This window comes from Leguminivora glycinivorella, chromosome 4, assembly GCF_023078275.1.
Source record: "Leguminivora glycinivorella isolate SPB_JAAS2020 chromosome 4, LegGlyc_1.1, whole genome shotgun sequence".
Classification (NCBI taxonomy): Eukaryota; Metazoa; Arthropoda; class Insecta; order Lepidoptera; family Tortricidae; genus Leguminivora; species Leguminivora glycinivorella.
In genome coordinates, this window is record NC_062974.1 from 15,275,405 (window position 1) to 15,302,187 (window position 26,783).

General features: G+C 36.4%; 1 protein-coding gene across 1 annotated transcript; it reads right to left on the bottom strand.

The window, feature by feature from the left end:
- Positions 1-20,456: 20,456 nt before the first annotated feature.
- LOC125225663 (general odorant-binding protein 83a-like) lies at positions 20,457-26,096 on the bottom strand. Its single transcript, XM_048129479.1, has 6 exons — positions 25,957-26,096; positions 23,326-23,401; positions 22,046-22,134; positions 21,605-21,707; positions 20,803-20,873; positions 20,457-20,562 (listed from the first exon to the last, which is right to left on the bottom strand). The coding sequence occupies exons 1-6, from the start codon at positions 26,020-26,022 to the stop codon at positions 20,545-20,547; spliced, it is 423 nt and encodes a 140-aa protein (XP_047985436.1). The 5' UTR covers positions 26,023-26,096; the 3' UTR covers positions 20,457-20,544.
- Between the last annotated feature and the right edge of the window lie 687 nt (positions 26,097-26,783).

Genomic DNA, 26,783 nt, shown 5'->3' on the forward strand with positions numbered 1-26,783 from the left:
CGACGCCGAGGCTCTCGAAACGCGCCCGTGTGGCGGAGGCTTTATTATTATTATTTGTATCTCCGTTTAAAACTCTCGGGTCTTTCGAGCCCGGTCATTTATAAGGCGTGCGTGGGGATCACAGAACTAAATCAAGATAGAAGGAAAAAGTGTATCTACTTCGCGTGCGGAAAAGTTAAATAGCGAGCGACATTGTTCGCCGCGCAAGTCAGTCTGCTCCCGACCGCTGCCCGCGAGTGACATACAGTGAAAAATACAAAATGGGTCGGTATTCGATAATTAACTGTTCAAACACCACCAATAAAAGCAAGAGTGTTAAACAAAGTGTTTCCTATCATCGGTAAGTACCTTTGTCCTAAAATATTTTTTATTAAATAAAAAACACGATTTTCCTATTTTTATCATCAAAACATTAGCTGACGTACGGCCGTCAAACTAGTTTTCCATTGCGGCTTTAATTTGACGAGTCCGACTTGGCGTGCGTTTAAAACAAGCGATATAAAAATAGGCTATTCAAACTGTCGAGACAAAGTGAAGGTAGATTTGTTATTTTGTCCGTCGAACTCACGTCGAACTTAAGAATAGTGGTGCACCACGGAACTATATCGTCATGTATGCTGCGATTTCCTTATTCGATTTAAATCGATTTTGCGAAGCAGTGGAAATTATAATTATGTTTTTATATTGTTATGAAACTATACATTTATAAAGTACGAGTGAAAAGTAAATTTAACTTTAAAATAGGTTACAGTTACGGTATGCCTTAGGCAAATTATATACCTACTAGTGAATTGTTTGTCATCACACGAATACAGGTATATACTTACTTCATTTCACAACGAAGATGAACATCCGATATTTTTAACTTCGGCGGGCATCCCGCAAGCAACCTCCACAATCGATCGAATAGGTTACGCGGCGACAACGTTCCCATCACTAAAGTACACTCGTGACGTCATAGGCTCGACACAAAACGTTACACGCTCGGTTTCGCTGTTAATCGCCGAGCATTTTCCTTCTATCTTGATTTAGTTCTGTGGTGGGGATATAGAGGCCTTTTGGAGAACTTTGCTGTCATATTATTATTATTTGGAGCCCGTCGTGTCCCACTTCTGGGCAAAGGCCTCCCACCATAAGAAGAAGAAGAACATAAGAAGAAAAAATATTTTATGAAATATGTAGAGAGCGATTTTAGTGTTGTAATAAATACATACATAGGAAACAATTACTAAACGTTTAACAAAATTCATTATACTTTTAACGTCTTTTAACTAAGTAATACAATGCAGTAGTATCCAAGTAGTCAAGTACAGACATGTAACTGGTGGAAGTGATTTTATCGACATGAGTGGAACTGGGTACGAGCGGGGTACATTAAATTCAATAACACGAGTTAGGAGTTCGACGCTCGCCCCGACCGTCCTCAAATAAGTAGAGAAGAAAACTTTTGAAAAACTCCGCTCAACTTGTACCTACTGCTGTATGTGCGAAATTTTAAAAGAAAGTATGTTAATGTTTGACCGATTCGTCATAGGTAACAGGGGTAACTATAGTAGGATATGTTATTAAATAGTTATGGAGAAATTTACCTAAATATGTTTTTATTTTTAACCGTCGCCTCAAATCTCTCAAGAAGGACGGTTCTCAAGTCGTCTGTATGTTTTTTTTTTTATGTTTGTTCCTCGATATCTCCGTCGTTACTGGACCGATTTTGAATTTTTTTTTTATTGAATGTATAATGTACCTATATGCATACAGATTGGTCCCATTTTTCTCAGAACCCAGTTCTGATGATGGGATTATGGTGATTTTTGTGTTTTTAAAGGAACAGCATGCATTTAGGTACGGAACAGTGACATTTGGTGCAGTGGAACTGCTGATGATGGCCAGAACGGAACTCTTCAAATCTGAACGGCACGCTTATAGTGACTTTGGTATTTTTATAAGAACAGCATGCACTTACGTCAAGAACAATGACATTTAGTGCAGTGGAACTGCTGATGATGGTCAGAACCGAACTCCTCAAATCTGAACGACACGCTTATAGTGACTTTGGTATTTTTATAAGAAAAGCATGCACTTTCGTCTAGAACAGTGACATTTGGTGCAGTGGAACTGCTGATGATGGTCAGAACCGAACTCCTCAAATCTGAACGGCACGCTTATAGTGACTTTGGTATTTTTATAAGAACAGCATGCACTTTCGTCCAGAACAGTGACATTTGGTGCAGTGGAACTGCTGATGATGGCCTGAACCAAACTCCTCAAATCTGAACGGCACGCTTATAGTGACTTTGCCATTTTTATAAGAACAGCATGCACTTACGTCTAGAACAGTGACATTTGGTACAGTGGAACTGCTGATGATGGCCAGAACCGAACTCCTCAAATCTGAACGGCACGCTTATAGTGACTTTGGTATTTTTATAAAAACAGCATGCACTTACGTCCAGAACAGTGACATTTGGTGCAGTGGAACTGCTGATGATGGTCAGAACCGAACTCCTCAAATCTGAACGGCACACTTATAGTGACTTTGGTATTCTTATAAGAACAGCATGCACTTACGTCCAGAACAGTGATATTTGGTGCAGTGGAACTGCTGATGATGGTCAGAACTGAACTCCTCAAATCTGAACGGCACACTCATAATGACTTTGGTATTTTTGTAAGAAAAGCATGCATTGAAGTTCAGAACAGTGACATTTATTTAGTTATGTTTGTTAAGCATATTGAGTTTTCAAGTCAAAGTTTGTCAAGCTTCGATTTCTTATAATCGGATTCATGAGGAATTGAGGAAACTCCTCAAACCTTAACGTTATACGTATAAATGAATATACGTATAACGTGTTGCCATCTAAAAATTAAAGCATTAAAAGCAGTTTTAAAAAATACCTACACATTTCTACATAATCCAACATTTGCAAGTAGCAGTCACCAGAACCCGAAAGGCGACGGTTTTTTTTTTCTTAAAAAATATTTAAATATATACATACATACACATACATACAATCACGCCTGTATCCCATAAAGGGGTAGGCAGAGCACATGAAACTACTAAAGCTTCAGTGCCACTCTTAATATATGTATTTATATTTTAATAATATTTTTAAATATATAAGTATTTAACTATTATAAATTATCTCGTTGTTTAATCCGGTTAGATATTTTAAATAGGAATGACGAATGACCATCAAAGATTACGAATGTACACAGTATTCATTTAATTCACGCCTGGTTAATTATAGGTATAATTTCATTAATCTATCATAAAAAATACAATTATTGAGTTAGGTAAAGTTAATTGAACAATTAAAATTTTGAAAAAACCCCCGACTGCGACCGATACTGTAGACCGATTTTCATGAAACGTGGCTAAGAACACTCCCGACTAACTCAGCTTTCAGACAAAAAAAAACTAAATCTAAATCGGTTCATCCTAGACAGACAGACAGACAGACAGACGGACAGACACGTCAAACTTATAACACCCCGTCGTTTTTGCGTCGGGGGTTAATGAAAAAAGTTCAATGAATTTTGAGTAAGTATTTTATAACTTTCAAATGGTGTCATTTGAAGCACACTCGCAGTAAATATAAAAGTTTATTGTAGTTAAAACTACGACACAACTTTAACAAACATAGTTAGGTTCCAACACTTAAAATTCCAGATTCATATTTCCAAACTAGTTTCGACAGATAAGACGCAACATAAGCGTATAAGTAGGAGCCTGCCGAAGAAGGTACAGTAAATGTTTGCTCTCCGATACTCGTATCGGAAGAAGTTGTGAATGTCGTTACGGTTTGAGTCGCGTCGCCGTCGCGAGCATTGTTATTCGCCGCGGCTCCCGGACAGTTTACTTGTTAGGATATTCTCCACTCAACTCACTGCCTACGCTACGACTCAACTAGATAAGTATCTCTTCAGTTTACCCTCTAATTTTCACTTCCAAACATGTTAGTCTGGTCTTCGTACGGTTTCTAGTAAGTTTAGTTGGTCTGTCATAAATTTGGTTAACTATATTGTTGAGCGACCGCATACTTATCGTTTCTTGTTTCTCGTACTACGTAACTATTTTCATGGATTATTTTAAATTACAATTGGTATCTCCAGCCATTTACTCATTTTAAAAATTATATTTAAAAAAGATATGTTTATAAAATAAATTTCATTTATTTAAAACTTCTAGACTCATAAAAATGCCTACTTAGCATAAAAATATGTGATTAGAAGACTCAAAAGTAATATCTACCTGAAAATCGTACACCATCCGACTCTTTTCCTCGAAATTACTTCAGTTAAAATTGCAATTCAAATGTATTAGAAGTTTGAATGTATTTTTCAGCAATCCATTGTGAATTTCCGTATCACGTAGCCGCTGCAGCGGACTGACGCTCATCAAGCCATCATTACGGACGCGCCATGTTTTTAAAATGGCCCGCACAAAGCCATAGAAGCCGATCCAAATTAATCCTGTTATGTTTTTTCCTATACGAAGAAATTGCACAATCTGTGCGGAGCGAAATACGATGTTGAAACTGGATGCAATTTGCTTAATGAAAGAGTCAAAACTGTGCAAGCTTACGCCGCGGCCTAACACAATTAGGTAGTTAATATTAAGTAGATTGTTTATCAACACAAAAAAAGATCAAAACAAATGGGAGCTACTATTGAGATAAAGTCACGGATTTCAGAAACCGACATCACCTTGCTTAAAATTATGGACTCTTCTTGCTCAGAGAACATACTCGTACATACATACATACATACAATCACGCTTGTATCCCATAAAGGGGTAGGCAGAGCACATAAACTACTAAAGTTCCAGTGCCACTTTTGGCAAAAAGGGATTGATAGAAATCGATATTGTGCCATTGCAGTAACAGGTTGCCAGCCTCTGGCCTACGCCACAATTTAACCCATATCCCACAGTCGACTTCTACGACACCCACGGGAAGAAAAGGGGTGGTGAAATTCTTAACCCGTCACCACACCAAAGGACATAATAAAATGAAATCGTGTATTTTTCTATCACAATGAATAAGGCTCACTCAAAGGAGTCTTCATTAGTTCTTTCTAAGTTTTAAGTTTTTAACATGTAACATCTTTTGATCCAAGTTTTCTAATTACTAGTTATCGCCCCAGCGAGACGGTATTTTAGCTTACTTGTAAAAGTTTCATTTTTCCGTGAGCTTTAACCACGGTGGGCAAAAATGCTTCAATATTAATTATGCCTCGATCAACCTCTACGTCAGGGCGTGACTTGCTTCGTGCTTCTGCATATAATTTCTTACTCAGCGAATATAAGCTCTGCTATGCGCACCTAGACGTTAGATGTAATAAATTGTACCTCAACGTTGACGTTCATTGGCAACGATACGTTGCAGAAAATGATAGTGGTGTAAAAGGGACAAGCAAGTGGACTAAATATAGATGAATCTGATATTTTAGATAAATAGTTTAGCAACGTATTTTATACCTATCGCTGTATAAGTACTGTAGTGGTTAATAAAGTACCTGATTATGTTTTTAATGTGTAATTAAGATACCTATATAAAAAGTTTAAGATAAAAAAGTTAAATATTACAGACCTTTTTATTTAGATGCCACGGGATACTTATAATTATTATGTAATGTAATGTACATAGTAAGAAGGGCAAAAGGTAAACGACAGGCGATTATCTTTAGTGTATTTATGTACGAGTTTTATAGTAATGTGCGCAAAAGTTTGATGTTTCTTCAACTACATATTTATTTAGTGAAAAATTAGTTTGAGCAAAAACTCGATATGTAAATTCCTTGTGCTTCACTTACAATTTTGCTCCAAAGCAGTGACAAAATATAAGACGTAAAAATATAATCTGAATCGGAAATTTATGAAAAATTATTGACCAATGAGGAATTGAGGATACCTACCTTCTTAATCATTTAAATCAAATCGGTGGGTAAATTTAAACTTTGTGTACATTTTAGTAATTGATTATAGATTTTACGCCTATAGTGAAATAGTTTATAATGATATTCTTGGTTTCATCGGAAACGGGAGATATTCTCGAGTCGTCACCGGCAACGGGTCGCCGCGGCAATAACCGGTACAATGCGGCGCACTAACGACTCACGACACGGCTCGCCCCGCAACCACTGAGCAAAATACAGAAGGATGACTGCGGGCGTAGCACACTAGTTGGATAAACTTTATCGCATCGATGCGTCCACCGTAACACCTCGGATGCCTATTTTGCTTCGGTAGAATGCGAATCCTTTCCTAGTGTTGCTTGATTATAATGATAGTCAAGTAATACAAGGCATGGTTTCAGCGATCGATGGAGGAAGCCAAAGGCGACCTTGCAAGTTTCCGCGTTGCACGACCTCTGTTGGCGTTGCTAGGCGCTTTGTTCTTAGTTTTTATACTGTTTTTATACATAGTCGCACTTACAAATAGTAAGAAAAGGACGGCCTGACGTTATATCGTCTATCTCGCGACCATGCTTGCCTGCTAGGACATATTATGGGCCACCTGATGGTAAGAAATTGCCTAACACTCTGCATTCTCATTGAGCTGGAAGCACAAATCAATTCTCCATTGCTTGCGTTTATCCATAGGACAATATTTTAACCATTGTTTCCATATATTGTTTCCAACTTCCCTAGTTCTGAGGGCGGAGATCTACTTTCACTCTAAATACCTAAGTCAGCAATTCCCGTCAACTTTGTACTATGCCACGTCAGCAAATTTTAATTGATCCTATTTTGTTACCAACATTTAGTAATATAATTCGACTTTCGTAAGATATATACAGGATAATTCGTATATAGATACTAGAGAAACTTAATGACGAAAAAAACTTAATAAAATCTCAATTAATCAACAAAATCTTGGTAACAAAATAGAATTAATAAAAACAAATTTAACTTTTCCCTTAATTTTTGTACAAAGTTGACGGGAATTGCTGAAGTAGAAATAGAAACGAATCGAATCTCGATTGTTTCCTCGTAGTACTGAGTACTGAAAGGACGTGGACAAAATGGAATACAACCACTCAACCTTATGAACTAAAATGTGTGTCTTTCAAGCTTTGAACTTATAAATTCATTGAATGCATGAATTTGGACCTACTGTCCCTCCCATCCATTTTGCGAAGCAGTGCGGGTGCCGGATGCCGGGGACCCAGGCGCCGCTCGGTAATAAAACCACGCGTTTCACTTGCAAGTCACGGACTAGATTACCTACCGCGAGACAACCTTCCGGCATAACCAGCCGATCTGTCTATAGCTCAAGTACGGGTGATAAAGTTACGTTTGAATTGAAGGACTTTTTAAATGTTAGTTCTTTTCTTGTTAGAGTTGGCTATTTTTCGAAAAAGTGAGTGTAGCTGATTATCATAAGTATCAACACTGCTCTGCGATTCATTAAAATACCGTTTAATGTGTCTTTAATCCAAACTGCAAACCTCGTTAGGCCCACCATAGTTAGTTTTCTCATTTTGAATTTGAACCTTGTTATATAAGTATTTATTATAAATTTGTAAGAATTTCGTTTGTTTGAAAAAACAATGTAACAATGAAAATTCTACTTTATGTGGTTTATGAAAGATTCTAATTAACTATGTACATTGGGCCTTACGAGATTAATATGGCTATTTACTTTAGAATCATCATCATAATAATGGTGACTTAAGAATGATTTAAATTAATTAAAGCTACTTTTTACCTTTCATCGCTCAAAAGCGTATCTACCACCCTGACCAAATAGATTGTTTCTTTTGTCTTCAATTACTGTCTTATTTGTGTTGTTGTTGTACCTACTGCCTTTTTAATACATTTTAATTTCTGTTACAGTCTACGTCTTTTTCGGCATGGGCACAATTTTATAACAAACACTAAACAAGGTAGTCATTATCCATTATTGTTAATGGTGCAATTATAACTTTTTACCTAATGAAAATATTACAATTAATCTGACGCGCTTTGACCCTTTTCAACGATAACCTATCAACGTCGGAAGTTCCCAACAAACACAAAGTTAAATCAAAATACAACGAAACAAATTCAAGCCTAATTAAGTTCCGTACAATAACTCATATTAACCTTTGAGCTCCGCTTCAAAGAGACAAAGTACCTACAGCCTCTACCATAAGCTTTCGACCTTTTGCAATATGGTTACTCGATAGCTTAAGCGCCATACGAAAATAATATTCATTAGTACGGAGAAAGTGAACAGCAGCCCCAAACAGTTTCTTTACTAGCACAAAAATTACCTACACACATTTTTGATGACGTTTACGTTATCAAATAACGCATTCTAAAGTTTAACTCGTGGTCAACGACGATTTAATACGGGACTGACAAAGCCCATACAAAAAAGCGTACTCCTGAAATGTATGGGCCTTTCAGGCTTAAATCTAGATGGCGCTATTTCGCAACCTGGAAGTGGTCAAAATCATATTTTCCCAAAATATTATTACGTGTTTTTTTTTTTTATAAGAACAAACGACATATTTCCTTATTTTAATATTATCACGTCAATACACATTTTGAGAAAATAAATTTGTAGGTATCATCAGTGTAGTTAGATAGTATTTAATAGGTGGCGCTAAAAAATTGAGGTACTATTCTTAGTATGAAAATTGTAAATCCATACTAATATTATAAATGGGAAAGTGTGTGTGTCTGTTTGTTTGTCCGTCTTTCACTGCAAAACGGAGCGACGAACTGACGTGATTTTTTAAGTTGGGATAGTTGAAGGGATGGACATAGGCTACTTTTTGTCTCTTTCTAACGCGAGCGAAGCCACGGCCAAAGCTAGTCCTATGTAAATCATCCTTGCTCGTAGTAGTGGGTCGGGAGCCCGCCGTAACACGACGTTCCTCTGACCGAGTAAAATGGAGATCCCCTAATAACCGACACCGACTTGAAATACATTAATATAATTAGCATATTTTATGAAAGGTGCGCAATTTGCGTAACATATACTGATGAAAAGACAACAAGGTGCCATTAAAAAAGGAAGAGTTTCCGAATCAAGCTGTGCTTACGCCTGCCGTAAAAATGAATTTGCACACATATTTAGGTACGCTAGACGGGCAATAAGTCGAGGGACACCTAAGTATTCTATTGATTATGTATAGTGTTATCTCATTGGGTATTTATTGAAAGTATTGTCTTGATTTCGTTTCCTCCGAAAACTATTTACCTACTTACCTATTCATAGACTAACGACCCAGTTTGAACACTTTGAACACAATCACACACCTTCGAAAAAAATTTGGTTTGACTTTGATGTTCTTAAACAGGCTTAAAAATATCAAGTAGCTAAAATCATATCATTGGTGAAATATATGAATTATATAATATAACAGGGTGTATTAAATCGTAGCAAGGCTGAACAACTAAATTTTCAAAGTAATCCTTGCATTTCAAATAAAGCGCTGGTAGTCTAGCGGTATATAAGTACGTGCGACTTTCGACCCGGAGGTCGCAAGTTCGAACCCCGGCGCGCACCAATGAGTTTTTCGTAATTTGTGCAAAATGTAATTTTGTGGACCGATTTTCAAAATTTTTTTTTTGATCGAACCGGTATAACCCCGAGATGGTCCCATTGACACCAAGTCAGGGTCTGATGATGGGATCCTGGAGAAATCGAGGGAACTCTTCAAATGTTATAGGCACATGTAATGTTTTTAGTCTATTTTTCAAAGGTACACCAGTATTTACGTCTGATGGTAATAATTTTATGTGGCTGAGCTGATGATGGAAGGTCAACTCCTCAATGGTTAGGAGTTTAAGGATAATTCTTTCACTACTGTACATGTATTCGGACTGATACATATAATATCACTAGGAACCACTAAAAATCAACAAATAAATAAACTTTTTAACAAAAAATAAAACCGCCTTCAAAAATAAGCGCGTTACAAAACACGGAGAAACTAAAAAGCCAAAAATAATAAACCTTTCAATTCAGATTTCTTATCGTATTGCAATAAGCTAAACATCCAAATTATAAACAAATCAATTATTTTTGGAGTCGGTACCAGCCTGTGTATGGTTGGGTGGGGCAAACAGGCAATAGCAAGGCGACGAACAGGTCTGGTACCGACTACAAAAATAATTGATTTGTTTATAATTTGGATGTTTAGCTTATTGCAATACGATAAGAAATCTGAATTGAAAGGTTTATTATTTTTGGCTTTTTAGTTTCTCCGTGTTTTGTAACGCGCTTATTTTTGAAGGCGGTTTTATTTTTTGTTAAAAAGTTTTATATTAAAACATCGTCAGGAAACCGGACTAATTCCAATAAGGTCTAGTTAACCTTTCGGGTTGGAAGGTCAGATGGCAGTCGCTTTCGTAAAAACTAGTGCCTACACCAAATCTTGGGATTAGTTGTCAAAGCGGACCCCAGGCTCCCATGAGCCGTGGCAAATGCCGGGATAACGCAAGGAGGATGATGATGGCTGAAAAATTAAATATTCAAAGTCACCCTTGCATTTCAAATCTAACCGGGTTAATACGGTCCCGCATGTGCACAATAACGTTCTCACAACCGTTCCGATTCTGCACGTCCTACTAAATTAGAACGGACAAAGAAAAATATGTCTTATCAATAAGTGGCGGTGGAGCTGGCAAATTGAATTGAACAGAGCACACAAGTCCGCTAACGAGCCGGTGTTTACCCAAGTGGACACTAATTGGCTTAGCCAGCGGTCGCCGCGGACGCCGAACAACAATGCGGGAGTGAGAAACTTGCAAATAATGGATGTGGCTGCCGATAAGGAAAGGAATCAAGGTATGCTATCTCTATCGCTCTTTCGTATTGGCGCGAAAGAGCCAATAGCGTAACGATCACAATCATGAGCAGGAACGATGATCAACTAAGCCGGCCGCCGAAGGTTCACGTAGCGGAACTCAACTCGACTCAGGGAAAAAATTACAAGTAATGACTTTCACGATGTGCCTAGGAGTTTCATAATCTACCAGGTATTACGTACAATCGGCCGACAATCGATATAAATAAATAAATAAATAAAATAAATAATAAATAAATATTATAGGACATTTTTTCTTACACAGATTGACTGAGCCCCACGGTAAGCTCAAGAAGGCTTGTGTTGTGCGTACTCAGACGACGATATATATAATATATATAAATACTTATATACATAGAAAACATCCATGACTCAGGAACAAACTCATCACACAAATAAATGCCCTTACCGGGATTCGAACCCGGGACCGCGGCGTAGCAGGCAGGGTCACTACCGACTGCGCCAGACCGGTCGTCAAATACATACATACACGTGGAGCCACGCATCCATCGCATTGATCCTACATATGCAAGTAGTATGTTACGACAAGTTACCACCCAAGTTACCAAAGAGATGCCACATCCATAATTTTACTTCATACCTTACTTAGTAATTCAACATGAGGTCGATTTGGTGTAGGGTGACTTCTGAATGAAGATGCAATTACTGTGACAAGGCAGATACTGTATCTGTGCTATGAACGAATGACCGTGTCTTACTTTGTACACCTTTACGCGAAAACTCTTCGAAATATTCACTAGGAAATTAGCATTTGCAATGAATACGAGTAGAGTACCTACACTAGGTATGTCAGTTGTCTCTTACGAGGCTCATCATGCAAGCATAAGAACCGAGTAGTGAAAAGAACAAAGCAGTTATAAAAATATATACATACCTATAACTGATTTATCAATTATGATATAAATGTATTCATTTCAAAAAATCCTAATAATTTTGAGACGCCCCAAGCTTCAGCTTATTATATCTTTTCTCGAGGAAACGAAATAAGGAAGGTAGGTATCATTACGTTTAAATAAACAGATGATGGCTTAAACCGTGGAAATGGGCTCAAAGAAAATAAATTGCGTTGTTTAACGTTTTCTATTACACAAAAAATAAATAAAATATGCACTTCAAAAGAAATACGCGGGAGGTGGTATCCGCGGTGGCAAAATATCAATAAGTCTTTTTGTTTCTTTCACAATTTAAGACGAAGGGAAATAAAATAGTACCTTTGTAGAATGGTACAGAGGTTTTTGAGAGTTTTATATTATAGACAAGGTTGTGTGTTTTGGGTAAGTTATTTGCGAAGTGTTAACACGGGCCGGCGGCGGCGGTGAGAGAGGGGATGTGTCGACAGCTGAGTGGCTTGTATCTTATGTCGGATTTGCATATAAATTGTGTCTTCCGACACGACACATGAAGATGCCATACGTCTACGATGTCCCGCCGCCTGGCGGATGCTACTCTCAAACTAACTACTAACAGCTGCTGATTAAGCTAACCCGCTTTACTCAAATACAGTTTCTGGAGTTTCTTTAAACTGAATCCAAAATATAATTTCGGGAGGTGATGCCATTTGCATAGAAAACAAAGTTTGTGATAACTGAACAGTTTTAATTAGATAGCTTGTTAAAATTTTCGTTTCATAATTACAATTTGTGTAAGCAGGATTGCTAAACAAAATAGTTTCCTGAATAGAAAGTTTGGATAATGAACCTGAGTTTTTAACTAGGTTACGTTAAAATCATTATCTATATAGTAACTAGTTATTCATTTCAAAATATATAATTAATACGTAAGTATTTTCACCACATTACATATGCCAGAATCTTGACCATTATGTACGAGGCAGCCATTAGAGTAGGTATGACCAAACAAACAACAATCAATTTTCTTCCCCACACCCCAGCCAGTGCCTGCAATTATAAAGTGAGGGTAGTGTTGTCAAACACTTATTAATCTTTATTAATAATCATACAATTATTGTGAAATAGCTGCATAAATTTAATAACTGCAATGAATCCCCGTTTCACCGTTACTAAGCAAAATTAACGGTTAAATTAGTCTTCATCAGCTAGCCGAACGCGGCGGGGGCAATAAAACGATGAAAAGAAGCTAATTTTTCAGCAAATCATCTCCGGGCCCATGAAGACATCAATATTCATTTTGGGGCGCGCCTCTGGAACAACACCTTCCCCAAAAAGCATAACATGATTCCTTTGAGCAACTATGCCTTAGTTATACAGGGGCCGGCGCGGGGACTCGGATAACTTCATTTATTAAGATAATTGGCTTGTTTTACCTCGTAGCTCAACATAATAAATATTTCAATTACAGCTTCGTCAGTGCCGGCAGGAACTTTAATAATTTGTTTCACAATGGCTAAATAATTATACCCAATGGATATTTATGATGTTGGTTTAGATCCATCAAAATATAATGAGTAAAGCCCACTATACCTAATAGGCAAAGCTTTATGCATTTGTTTTCTTCGATATGACCTATCATCAACATCATCCTTTATAATCAGTTTTACTTTTGCGTATTTCTTGCAATCATCACGAAAACATTAGATTTTCGTATAGTTGTCTATGACAACTTTTTTATATGGACAAAAAGCAGGTGGTCTACATAAAATATAATCTAGGTGCCGTTGACAAAATCTGAATGTATTCCACGGCCATAGAAATTCCGGGGTTTAATTATATGCCGTAAGGGAAGCGCCGTAATAAACATATGTGAGTGTGTTTAGTAAAACGTCCCACTTTGTCGGTTACCATTAAGGCGAGATTTACTTGTATCTTTACATGAATAAACTGACAAAGCGGCTTTATATTAGCAATCGACAAAGTGGGACACTTTCCCGTGCACACTCACATATGTGTTCAGATATATTTAAGCTCATACATATAAGTACAACATTATTCTCATTTTACGGCAGTAGGTAGTGCTTCCTATATGTATATCTGCGTTGACCTACGTATGAATGTAAAAATTCCGAGCAAGGATCGACTAATCGTAAAATTAACGTTTGTTAAATTAAAGTAATTAACGACGGATACCTAAATAACAAAGTTTGATCAATATCAAGGCCATTGTAGGTATAATCGCAGTTGTAAAATCTTAGGATGTTTTCCTATGTATATAAGTATGTATTTATCTATTTAAGTATGTATATCGTCGCTTAGCATCCATATTACAAGCTCCCTTAAAGGGATAAGTTCGCCTTTGTATTTGTAATAAGCTCTTTTTCCTGTGTGTTGTATTATTTTCTGGTACAATAAAGTGTTTTACTACTACTACTAATACAAGCTTTGCTTTGTTTGGGGCTAAGTTGATTTGTGTAAGGTGTCCCCAATATTTATTTATTTTATTTATTTATTATTAGCTTTATTCTATATATACCAAGTTTAGTCTATAATTACATATCTTAACTAAAAATATTGATTGAAATGAGATTATTTTGCACTCTTGTAGATAAAATGCTACTTTGTCATTCGTTTCTGAAGTAACAGGATAGCCTTTAGAAGTTGGTCTGATGAAAATGTCTTATTCAGCTATTATGTTTATACTAAGTGGCCTTAAAGTACGTATAGGCAAGTCCTTTGTTGCTCGTCAATGTTTCGGTCGATGAAAGCGTAATATTTAGGAGCGAACTCATTGTTCCGGGCCGTCCGCGTTTTCATCGGCCGATATAAGCCACGCCGATGCAAACCAGTTTGTTTCGTATTGACTGTCCACTGTTTGTGATTATCAAATCACTATGCAGTTACCGTTCGAAGCTATTAATATTCCGGTTAGGGGCACACGAATAATTTGGGGGCGACTCCGCCGTCCGGCCAGGCCACTTCGAAGCGCCACCCACTTACTTCATTAACATATAAATTGTGTCTCACATATCGAAAAGAAAACTGTTACAGGCTAGTGGACACCAAAGCACTACTTATAAATAACACATTTTGTATATCATATTTTTATGCACCCATTCAATAAAATATTCGCTTTAATATGAAATTCCTTTAAAAACGTATTTTATCTCGTTAATTTATTGTAATTTTCTCATTAAAGTGTAGATGAGTTTAGGTTTATCAAGTAAATACAAAGGTCAATTACCTGACATTTTACAAAAAGTGGCCTTTAAAAATATTAAAATGATAATAAGAACAAAAACTGAGTAGGTGCCCAAACTCGTTAAACCAAAAATAATCTCAGCAATGTTTGCAGGGAATAATCCATTTTTTTATTAAAATGAACTTAAGTGCTTTCACTTTAATATTTATGTTATCTTCAGAGCTTAACTGCATATCTACAACTATGTATAAGTAGTACGAATAACTGGTAGGTACCTAAAATAAAAATAACGTACGTACACTAAATTTTCTAAGACGTCCAGCCAAGTCCAAGAAGTCCAGTCAGATCCAGCCTTACAATGATACAAATCACAACACCATACCCTTTATCATTCCGTGCTTTACCCTTACAGTACGTAATATGTGCGAAGCGCAGTACGTGTCCGACGAGCGAGCGCGCAGCGGGCAGGCAGCGCACGTCGCGCGGCGGGCAGCGCGTTATTACGCCAGCCCCGGCCAAATTGCGATATCCGCAGCCTGCCGAACGCTGCCAGATACAGCCAATTTCGTCATTATGTTCAGTTTTGTCCAGTCCACCCTGGCAAGATTAAAATCTATTGGGTCTATTGGATTATGCAACGGTATATCAACACGTTGAATTTGATTCATATTAATGTTACTGGCGCATATTTTGTAAGTAAACGTATAATTTTACAGCAACGGACTTTTACTTATATTGATTTTGAAGTAACACGATATTCACTCATATTATGAAATAAATAAAGTCTACTGAAAATTAAAAACTCCTAAACGGTGGACTTAATCGCTTGAAAACGCACCCAAAACTTACATTTAGTTTTTTTTTTAATTGGCTAAATACCTGGATGTTATGTCACAATTATCTGTGTTTGGAAATTAAAAAAGAGGACTTTGCCGGCCTTGGCCCCGACGATATTCACTCATATTATTTTCGGACATGACATGACGTCCGTGAGTCTACCCGTAACCACGAACGTAATGTCATGTCCGAAACGTCGGGTTAAATATAAACGTAAGTTTTACGCGATTAAGTCCCGTTTATAATTTAATAAAACGGACTTTTCCCTCTTCATCTTGCATTCTTCTTGAATGCATCTCAATTTAAAGTCAGCACTTAACATAGCACCATTAAAACCGGCCGGCATCACTGTGGTCGTTAAAGGATTTAGTTATTCAATGTATATGATTATGATTTATGACACTTATCACTAATAAATAACTTACACCGAACCCCCCAATAAAATAATCCTAGAAACGTGTAGGTACGTAAAAATTATACCAAATTCTGAAAAGCATAAAAAGGATTGATCTAAAAAGTTACGCTGACTCCATAACATTTTACTTAAGAAGATTTATTTATTTATTTATTCTTTATTGCACATAAAAAAATAAGTACAAATGGTGGACATAATGCCTTAAGGCATTCTCTACCAGTCAACCACTGGGTCAAAAAGAAACATTTGAATCGTGACAGAAAACAATAATCAGAAATCACTTTCTATTCTACTATTAAGATCAATTTTGCTTAAGTAAGTGTACGTATTTATTTCTTATATTGTAATCTTATATTTGTTTTTAATAAAAAAATCTGAACACCAGTATTACAAGTGCGCGAACTGTCAAATCGTATGGGTTGTCATGGCTTGTACGTTTCGAGAAACGGGCCCCAGCTGGCTATTTTGCTTTACGCAGTCTTAAAGGTTTAAACATAGTGTGTCAGTTCATGGTCCATCCACTAGCACACACAACTCAAAAAATACTTGCTCTAATATTTAATAACTGCTATATCCAATGATATACAATAAATATATATATATATGTATTTTACAATAAATTTAAAAAAATGGCTAATTGATAATGCCTTCTATGACATTAATGAATTCTTTGAATTGTAATATTTAGGGCGATAATGTATTTAAATTTTATAGAACACATTATAAGTTAATTTTTAGAGTAATATGAATTACTTAGTTTAATGAATGTGTATGTTTCTGACGTGTAATGTATATGTGCAATATCAATAAATATGAATATGAATATGAATAATTACTCTCATGCTACACTGTTAGATAAAATTTTAAAAATAATTTAAAATTCGCTAGCTCCAAGAGACCGGGCCGGGAGCAGGAAAGTCAGAAGGGCAGGCGGCGCGGGCCTGTTTGCGGAGCTCGGCTCGCGCACTATCACCCGCACTGTCCACAGAACCTAACAAGCCACTCTTGTTTATTTTACCGCAATGAATTTCTCTGCAACATTTTCTTCGTTTTTTAATTTTGAATACGTTCGAGTAGAATTCACCGTGGCGGCTGCGCGCCCCCGGCAATCTCCAAATTGCCTCTTTATGTGCAGATGTTCCGACCCTCGGTTTTCCGTCTTTTGAATGTCGTTTTGCTGTTAAATAATGTGCTCTTTTATTGTAATTGGGGCTTTAAAAATTTACTTTTTTTCTAAATCAGTGACTGTTATGGTTGTGACAATGAACCAGTTATTTTGAGGGGTAATCTTACCCTGCTGGTATTTTATGTCGGGTTTTTTCCGGATTAATGGATTGGTATGGAAAATATTTTTTGTACATATGCAATAAATTGTACACAACATAATCCATCAGTTGTCTGTGTAAAAGCGCGGGTAGTGTTTGTAAGTCGCTAGCCAACGACGTGATTTGCGGTAGTAATAAGAAAAACTATAATAGTTCATACTTTACAAGCCAACTTAAAACCTTTGGTTTAAAAGAGTAGGAGAGTGCTAAATATTCGTTAAAAAGACATATGTACGCAGGTATGTCTATCCTACGACAACATACACCAAAAATTTTCTTTATTACATATGAGGAGTAGGTATATAATTTACTCCTCATCTCATTATATATGGACCTCCATATACTACGTGCCCTATTTTTAGGGTTCCGTACCAAAAAGGTACAACAGGAACCCTTATGGTGCGACTCTGTCCGTCTGTCTGTCCGTCTGTCACATTCCTAAATATCTCGAGAACTACTAATGCTATCAACTTGAAATTTGGAATAGTTGTGAACATTGTGAACCTCTACAAATAGAAGGTATAATTTTTTTAAATTTATTAATTTTAATTGTAGAAAATGGCCAAAATGAAAGGGGGGCAAACTATAAATTTCAAGTTACTAGGTCAAGTGGGGTATCGTTAGAAAGAGCTTAAATTGAACGTAAATAAACTATTTTTTATAATTTTTTTGTTGTGGAAAAAAAAGAATTTTGAAGGAAAATGTAAAAAAAAATACCGTTCCCCCCCTTATCTCCGAAGTTTACCAACGAAAAATTATGAAAATTTGGTTTTATGCTAAATATTACAGGAAAAATATAATTGTGTTTGTATCTTGAAAACTTTTTTTTTAATTCACAAAAAACTTTTCACATTTTTACTTTTAATTTACCCACCTTTGCGGATGTATATTACTACTTCAAATTAATACGAGATGTTACGTAAATCATCTTCTTTCCAATAAAGTAAAAATTGTTTAAATCGGTTAACATTATAAAGAATAATCCCTGAAAAACCAACATACTATGGTCGCGCAAATTAGTTAGCGAATTCACCGAGAGATGGCGCTATACACAATAATGCTCATTAGTACCTATACTTTTGTCTTCTAGTCAAGTCGTTAGAGTTATGTGAAAACATGAGATTATTTTAACTGGGGAGTTTGAAAGTTTGTACGGAACCCTCGGTGGACGAGTCCAACTCGCACTTGACCGGTTTTTTTTTTATTTATGTTAGTACTTCGTCCATGTGATTGATTTATATACCTGCATAGCTGGGCATTAACTCGTTAATCCGTTAATCGTTAATTAACGAAGTTAACATTTCGATTAACGGATTAACTTTTAAGTTAACTTTAAAAAATGTTAACGGATTCGTTAACTTCCGTTAAATTTCATAGAGTCCGTTAATCGTTAATCCAGCACCCCAAGCGGCTCGCTGCGCCGCAAAAACCACGTTCTTACTGCTACTGTGAAAGCCCGTAGTACGGCAAAACCTAGGTTTTATCGGTAAAAGCAGATCCGTCGGTTATAAACATTCTAACGACCAATTGGTGACTTTGGATCACTTATTCAAGATCTTCTAAATCTTATTAGGCGTGCTAGATCGATCACTAACCTGGGAATAGAGTGCAATCATCAGGCATGACAGACAAATCGCGCAACCGACGCATCGAGTTAGAGTCCGGCGCGGGCCTTAGATTACTCTACCAAGTTATCGTGGCCCACAGCATCGAGTTGTCATCTCAAATCTCAATCTGAAGAACCGACGCACCACGATCGCGACCGCATGAATGACCCAATAATTACCAATCCGAAGTAAAACCTAGGATTTAGCCAACCAACGGCGGTAAAAGCCCGAAGAGACCGTAATGATTACATTTCGGTTTTTTACCGATTGGCGTCACAGGTTTTAATGGTTTTTGGTGGATACTTAGTAAATAGAAATACATAATACCTACAGTAGAGTCCTATTTTTATGACGTGTTAACGGATTATCGATTAACTTTAACTTCCGTTAAATATACCGAAATGTATCGCTTTAACGATTAACGAAGTTAACTTTTTAAGTAACGGATTAACGATTATCGAAGTTAACTATTTGATTAACGGTGCCCAGCTATGTATACCTGTACCTTTCTAACTGTAGCTGAATAAAATAAAAATTCAAGTTAATACCGACATATTTTTTAACCGTTTCACAATTTATTTCAATAATTTACTTAATTCAAATATCTTTTAGTAGACAATATCATTCTTCTTAAATGCGGCTTTATTGGTTTTCATAAAGGAAAACGAAACACATCCAGTTCTCCCTTTGTAAAATGAATTTTAAAATTGCCCCCGCTCACTGTTGGAACTCCCGCGGATTTAATTTCACTAAAGATCGCAATTACACGTTTTACAAGATTCGAACTCATTTATTTTCCCCAAAAAATCTCGTAAAGCAAATTAATTCCTCAGCATTATACTTCTTTCAAGATCTGAATAAACTTGAGCGAGATTTCATGAAAAATAGGCGGCCAAGAGCCTGCGGCTAGCGCCAAATTACGTCTTTATTTACAAGTATTTTCTGCTCTCTAGACAGTGGCAATATGACTTGTAATTATATTTGGCCTTAGAATAATCTCCAGATTCCGACTTTTTGAAGTTTTTATTACGACATTTTATTTAGTTTTAATTGTTTTCGCGACTGAAAAGATGACGTTGTCAGACCCTAAAAGTTACGGAAAATACATAAGGTACAGCGGGCCAAATCTCGACTGGGGGGCAACTGTAACTGATCCATTTTTTCCATTATTACACTATGATGTTGAGTTCTACATGTATCCACTGAACACGCCTACCATATATAACCGGTGGACACTCTATTTTATAATTGTAAAACATGAAAAAATAGAGACCAGTTAAATTTGCCCCCCAGTCCAGATTTTCCCCGCTGTACCTTAACTACGAAACGTACATGTTTATGGGAATGTTATGAAAATGTATGTAGGGTTTAACATCAAATAGAAACAAGAACATATTTGCAATTAAGGAGTATTATATTTAAACTAAAATTATTGTTACCATAGTCTTCTCATTTTGTCAGCACACAAGCTTAATCTTAGTCTAGAATAAGAAGTATAGCTGAAAAAGAAACAAATTATTATTAAAGTTCTTATATACGTATAGATATAAAACATTTGTTAAGCATGAGCCGTCTTATAAATGAGAAGTGAACAATATTTTATGAGCCAGTGTAATAGCTCGGTTAGAATATTTAAGTAACTTGTCAAGAATGAGTCAAAAGCGTTCAAAAGGTTTCACTTGTGAATATTGTTCTTGTTGATAATTTTGAGAAAATATGTAAAAAAAAACTGTACTTACATCTGGATCCTTTGAATATGAACATTTGTGAACATCGAATGCCCTTTGGCACTTATCTTTGTCAGGCGTATCTGAAAAATAGTATTTTTTTAAATAATAATTCAAATGCACCCTTATATAGTTATATGCACCCTTTTCATATGTATAAATGACTGTATGTGTTCTAAATAAATAAAATAAAATAAATAAATAATAATAAATGCATTATAGATGTTTATATACCTACCCTTAAATAGTAGTCAGCCATATTCAAAAGTATGCTGCGTAGACAAGATACCAATTAACTATTCACGATCCGTAGTATGTACACCTATAATAGTTATATATGTATACGCTACGAAACGTCAACGATTGGCATCGTAGCATAATGTAGTGGGTAGGTAGGTATATTCATAGTACTATTGATGGATGGCGGATACTTTTGGATATTTCTTCCACTACTACTGATTGTACGAACAGACACGTTGTCGAACGCACTTTTGAGCAGTTCCCGGCAATTTTGTACATAGCCACGTCAGTAAATTTTAATTGATCCTATTTTGTTACCAACATTTAGTAATATAAGTCGACTTTCGTAATATATATGCAGATTAATTGTTATAATTAAGAAAATATAGACACTAGAGAACCTTAATGACGAAATAAAAATTACTAAAATCTTAATTTATCAAAAATATCTTGGTAACAAAATAGGAATAATTAAAACAAATTTAACTTTTTCCTTAATTTTTGTACAAACTTTTCGAGAACTGATGTTTTATAAAAAACAACTGTGACTAAGTAAAATAAAATAATTTCTGACCTAAATGTTTGCACGCGAATATCATCTTGGAAACTCGGTCGTAGTACTGCTCGGGAATCAGGCTCACCATCATCTCGTAGTCCACAGTATCGGTTTCATCCACCTGCGAGGAAATACCAAGTGTTACGAAATGATACTGGACGATACCTGTAACTTGGATTAAGATTAAGATTATTTAATTAGGTAAGACTTTTTACATTTTAATGTTTGAAGTAAGTAATTGATTTAAATTATGAACAAAGTCAAAGTAATTTATAAGAATTGTGAACGATACGAAACAATCGAATACGAGTAAAATACATAATATACATATAGCAGCCATCACTCTTTTTTATGTTAATAATTACTTAGGCTTAAAATGCCATGCCACCTAGACATTATAACTATTCCGTAAAAACCTGTGAAAGAAATGAAGAGTAATATTTATGCAAAACAACTCACGAGACTCGCTTCTTCCAGAAGGCAAAACATATAGCACTTCAATTTGGTGTCCTCCTTAAATATGCCGTTTTCGCAATTCGCTATATCCTCTGGGGGCAAGTAAGAATAAAGACTCTTTAATGTACTCAAACGCGAGACATGTTTTTCAAAACAATAGAAATGAAAGAGAGTAGAGGTGACGGCTTGAAAAAATAATTTATGGGGATAACTGTGCAAGGGCTTAGAAATTACCAGACATAATTATTTTATAGATCGAAATAATATGTCATATATTAAAGAAAAAAAATATTTTATCTTACAATAGTAAGGAAAATATTGTAAAAATGCCAAAAACATTTTACACACTACAAAAACACACTTGTAGCTCTTGAAAACTAATGGCAGACTTAAGAAATGAGTCCTTTAGAAAAGCCACTCCACAGATACAATAAAGACGAATCGAAAATAAGGTTGTCACTAATAATAGGTTAGGATTCTTGCTTTTCCTGGTTGAGAAATTCTTGAATGTAATTTTGAAATCAATAATAGCCTAGTTTCCTATACTTAAAATATTGTATGCAGTGCACGAAATAAAGCATCACATAATTAAAAGAAAAATATGGACAGTGGTTATGTTTAAACATAATTTCTATTTAATAAGTCAAAGAGAAAGATCTAAAGTAAATGAATTGACCGTGACGTCACTCCTTAGTATTTCATAGTTATTCCATATTAGCAAATCGTTTTGACAGTTCTTATAAAGAAGCTGATTTGATTAGTAGGAAACTAGCCTATTGAAATAATTCGATTTGGCATACTTGGAATTTTTAAACCGTCCTGTCTCAGGAGCTGGGAAACCGTGGTTCATGTGCTGCATTTTGAAGATATGATTGCAGCTTTTCAAGTCAGCAAAAATACATATTAGAGTTCTTGGATCTCTGATATTTCTAAAACTAATGACTGCAGTTCCCTTTAGGCTCGATTTAAACTTTATTTTAGATAAGTCCTTTATATTTACTATGCATAATGTGGATCGGATATACATATAAGTAAAAAAATGACGTTCCTTTACACAAAAATTACTATTTTGACAAATCCGACACACGTCGTATTTAGAGCTAAAATATGACTTCTATTAAAGTTCGAATCGGGCCGTTCTTCTCTAAAGTTTGCGACCCCTGTCCTATCTAAAAGCGTGTAAAGCTATGGTGTTAGGTTTAGCGGGCTGAATGTTTGCCGTCACTCGCATGCGAGCGTAGAACAAAGGTAAGTGGAAATACAATTTTCTTTTGCGAACTCACCCTCGGCGACCCCGGTCTTGCCGACGCACTCGTTGTGAACGTGTTGTATTATTTCTTTGATTTCATCACTGAACACCTGAAATAGTTTTCATACTTTAATATTTATTTTCTGTGTTACTATTATGCCAACATTTTCTATGAAAGAAGTGGTTTAGTGGTTAGGTAGTAAATATTGTATAAAAGTTATGTTAACTAAGTATAAGAAGTTACACTACTGCATACTTGGCAGATTATGGCTACTAGAATTAAAATAATACTACTAGAATAACATCGATTACAAATTGGCCTCTTATAGTAAGCTTAATAGTTAATACACGATACACGTACATACTCATTTACAAAGAAAACATACACTTAACTCGGACCTATAAATAGTGATGAACGCTAAGTTACGTTTCGAAATTTAAAGAGCAACCTAGTTCTCTCTAAACAACAATTACTTAGGCAAGTTTTTTATTTTTAATATTTACGTTACGTCGTGGCATAACCTGAAATACGCTAAATAAATAACGTTTCGAATGTTGTCAACATAAACACAGTCAACTATTTATTCACAGCAGGTGCTTATTCTTACAATCTGCGACATCAACACGTATGTGTCATATAAGAGTGATAAAAAATTGACAAGTCGTGTAGTGCCTATTTTTATTATTCACTCCCTACGTGCCCCGTATCTACATGTCTTTGCTTTGTGAATAACGCGAGAGCAAAAAGATGTTAATAAAAATGAGATAACATTTCAAAGAAAATTATTAAGTTGTGATTCCACGAGGACTCACCCAATGCGCATCAACTTGTATCATGGTGTTTAATATTTAAAATGGTGAGAATTCTTCTCCATTGTTACAGGGCGAATATACTTTTTGCAAATACGGAATTGGTGAGTACCCCAGAAATGTAAATAAATAAATAAATAAATATTGAGGACACCTAAAATGTATTTGGAGATGTACCTAAGCGACGAAACTACTTAAATAGATGTATTTACGAACCAGATTATTACGAAGTTATGTATTGCACCAAACATTTTGATATTAGGTACTTGTCTAAATCATCTAGTCTGTGTGTCATGCTCAAGGAATTTGCTTTTTGAGTTGTGAGTCAGTCTAAACACTGAAACTCGGTGCTAGTCGCGCGCAGAAATTTACAACGAAAAGAAAACACAGACATTTTCGGTTTCACAATGTTTTATTTGAAAATTTTGAAATCAAACCACACTTTTGCAGACAATGACATTTAACGTGTGATATTGGAACTTGTCCCGTGGCTGCGTTACGTATGCTCCGAGAGCGACATTGAGCAATAGTGTCGAGCGCTCCGCGCCGCCTCATCCGTCAACCCTTCTGTCAAGTCCACAAACATTCTGTCTCCATTGTAAACTTACCAATAGAACTAGTTCATCATATCAAGATATAAGAAACATATGTATATGAAATCACGCCTACACTGATTCTTCAAAAGATTCTTGTTTGTTGTGCCTGGATGGAAGACTTAATGAGTCAGATTGGTTGATGAGCCTACATCACACGGACACACGCGTGCCTCATCCAGTTGAATTACTTACTACACCGTTGTAGTGACACTATTATTTGTGCCTATGAGTCCCATTTTTACGAAGCAAAATTCAAACCAATGGGGTCTTCTGAGACAACAAGCTCGGTAAGTTTAGCGAATCACATCCCTTACCTTGCAGCTCATAAACTTGAAAAAATGTGATGCGGCTTATCTAATACGATATGTCAACCTACTTGCTTTAAGAATAGGGTACAGAGGGCTTGCGGTGAGGATGAAATAAAGTAAATGTGAAACCGTTCATCATCCTCTTGAGATACGTCTGAATATAAGAAATTCCGGCCCTGCGTGCTATGAGCAAATTAGAGAAACTGGGCATCTAGCCATTAGTACAATTGTTGACACTTCGTGGCGAACAATACGCAAATGGATCTAACTAACGATACAGAAGAGCGATAGTGATAACAACGACACAACACGGAGCAATGTCAACAATTGTACTGTTTGCTACAGCGCTTGTAAATACTCACTAGCGTTTCCTTCCCAGCGTGCGTAGCCGAATGCATAAACACTCACGAAACCCTCACGAAACGAAACGCTCGTAGATATCTATCTCGCTCTTGTGTATTGGCGCGACAGAGCTAGGCTACCTTTCGCGGCGTTTCGTTTTCGTTTCGCGTCGTAAAAATGCCATTCGGCTACGGGGCCAGGGTACGTAGCCGAATGAAACGCTAGTAGATATCTATCTCTATCGCTCTTGCGTATTGGCGCGACAGAGCCAGACTACCTTTCGGGGCGTTTCGTTTTCGTTTGGCATCAAAGAAATGCTATTCGGCTACGGCACCTGAGCTGCAAAGTACTGGCAGCGGCCTGGACAAATGAACATGGCTCTCGAAGCCAAAAAGCTTAGAAAACGATTATGTCAGTGAACGGACCGCCCTATTCTGTGTGGTCTCTAGTGAGTAATATCAGCGATTACCTTCATTATTCAACACCGTTTTATGCAGCAATGCAGCTAGAAGCGTCTGTGAGAAATTTCGTACCTACATACGGTTTCGTTTGCAACCTTAGGAAACAAGTTCCACCTATGAAGAAGTTTAGAAAACTGTAAATACTCACTGGCGTTTCCTTCCCGCCGCTAGCCAGAGCTACCAGCGCGCAGAGCACTGGCAGCGCCCTGGACATGGCTCCCGAAGCCAAAGGCCAGTGAGCATCGACGGTAAGCGCTGCGGTTTTATTCGCACAATTATGCCACGTCATGGCGGCCTGATTCCAACTACAAAACGGAATAAAACGTTAAACATACAATTTAAGTATGATATCGATATCTACCCATGCTAGTATTGTCGCCACGAAAGATGAAATGAGTCATATTTTGGTCACAATCGCAACAATTCATCAGCGGGAGAGAGATGGACTGCGATAGAGTTTGCGCAGATGGTGAAGTCAACTCATGGTGGTACGGCTAGTATATTAGTAGAGCGGCGAGAGGGTCTCGGAAAAAGTTGATGTGACTGGAGAGTATACTGCTGACAAGTGGTATCGTTGTGATCGGTAGACTTTACTGAGTACGAAATAATGACTTGTCGCATTCTCAGACTGTGGGGGGGTTAACTATGACGTCACAAAGATCACGGTCCCGGGTTTCAATTTTTTGCCAATTTGTCTAGAACCCCTTATCCAATTTTGAAAAATGAGGTGTCGATTGAAAGCGTATAACATGCTGATTAAGATTTATTATATGTGAAAAGTATAGTTTTGTTAGTTATTTTTTAATTAACAATAATGCATAAAATACTTTTTTTTTACTCTCTTTTTTGATTTTTGTGACTCAAAAGGGCAATGAAAACGGCCACTTAGCTAAAAAATATGTTATATAAATCATTTAACTACATTATTAAGCTATCTGTTGCTTTTTGAATTTCTACGATCGGATAATACGAGTA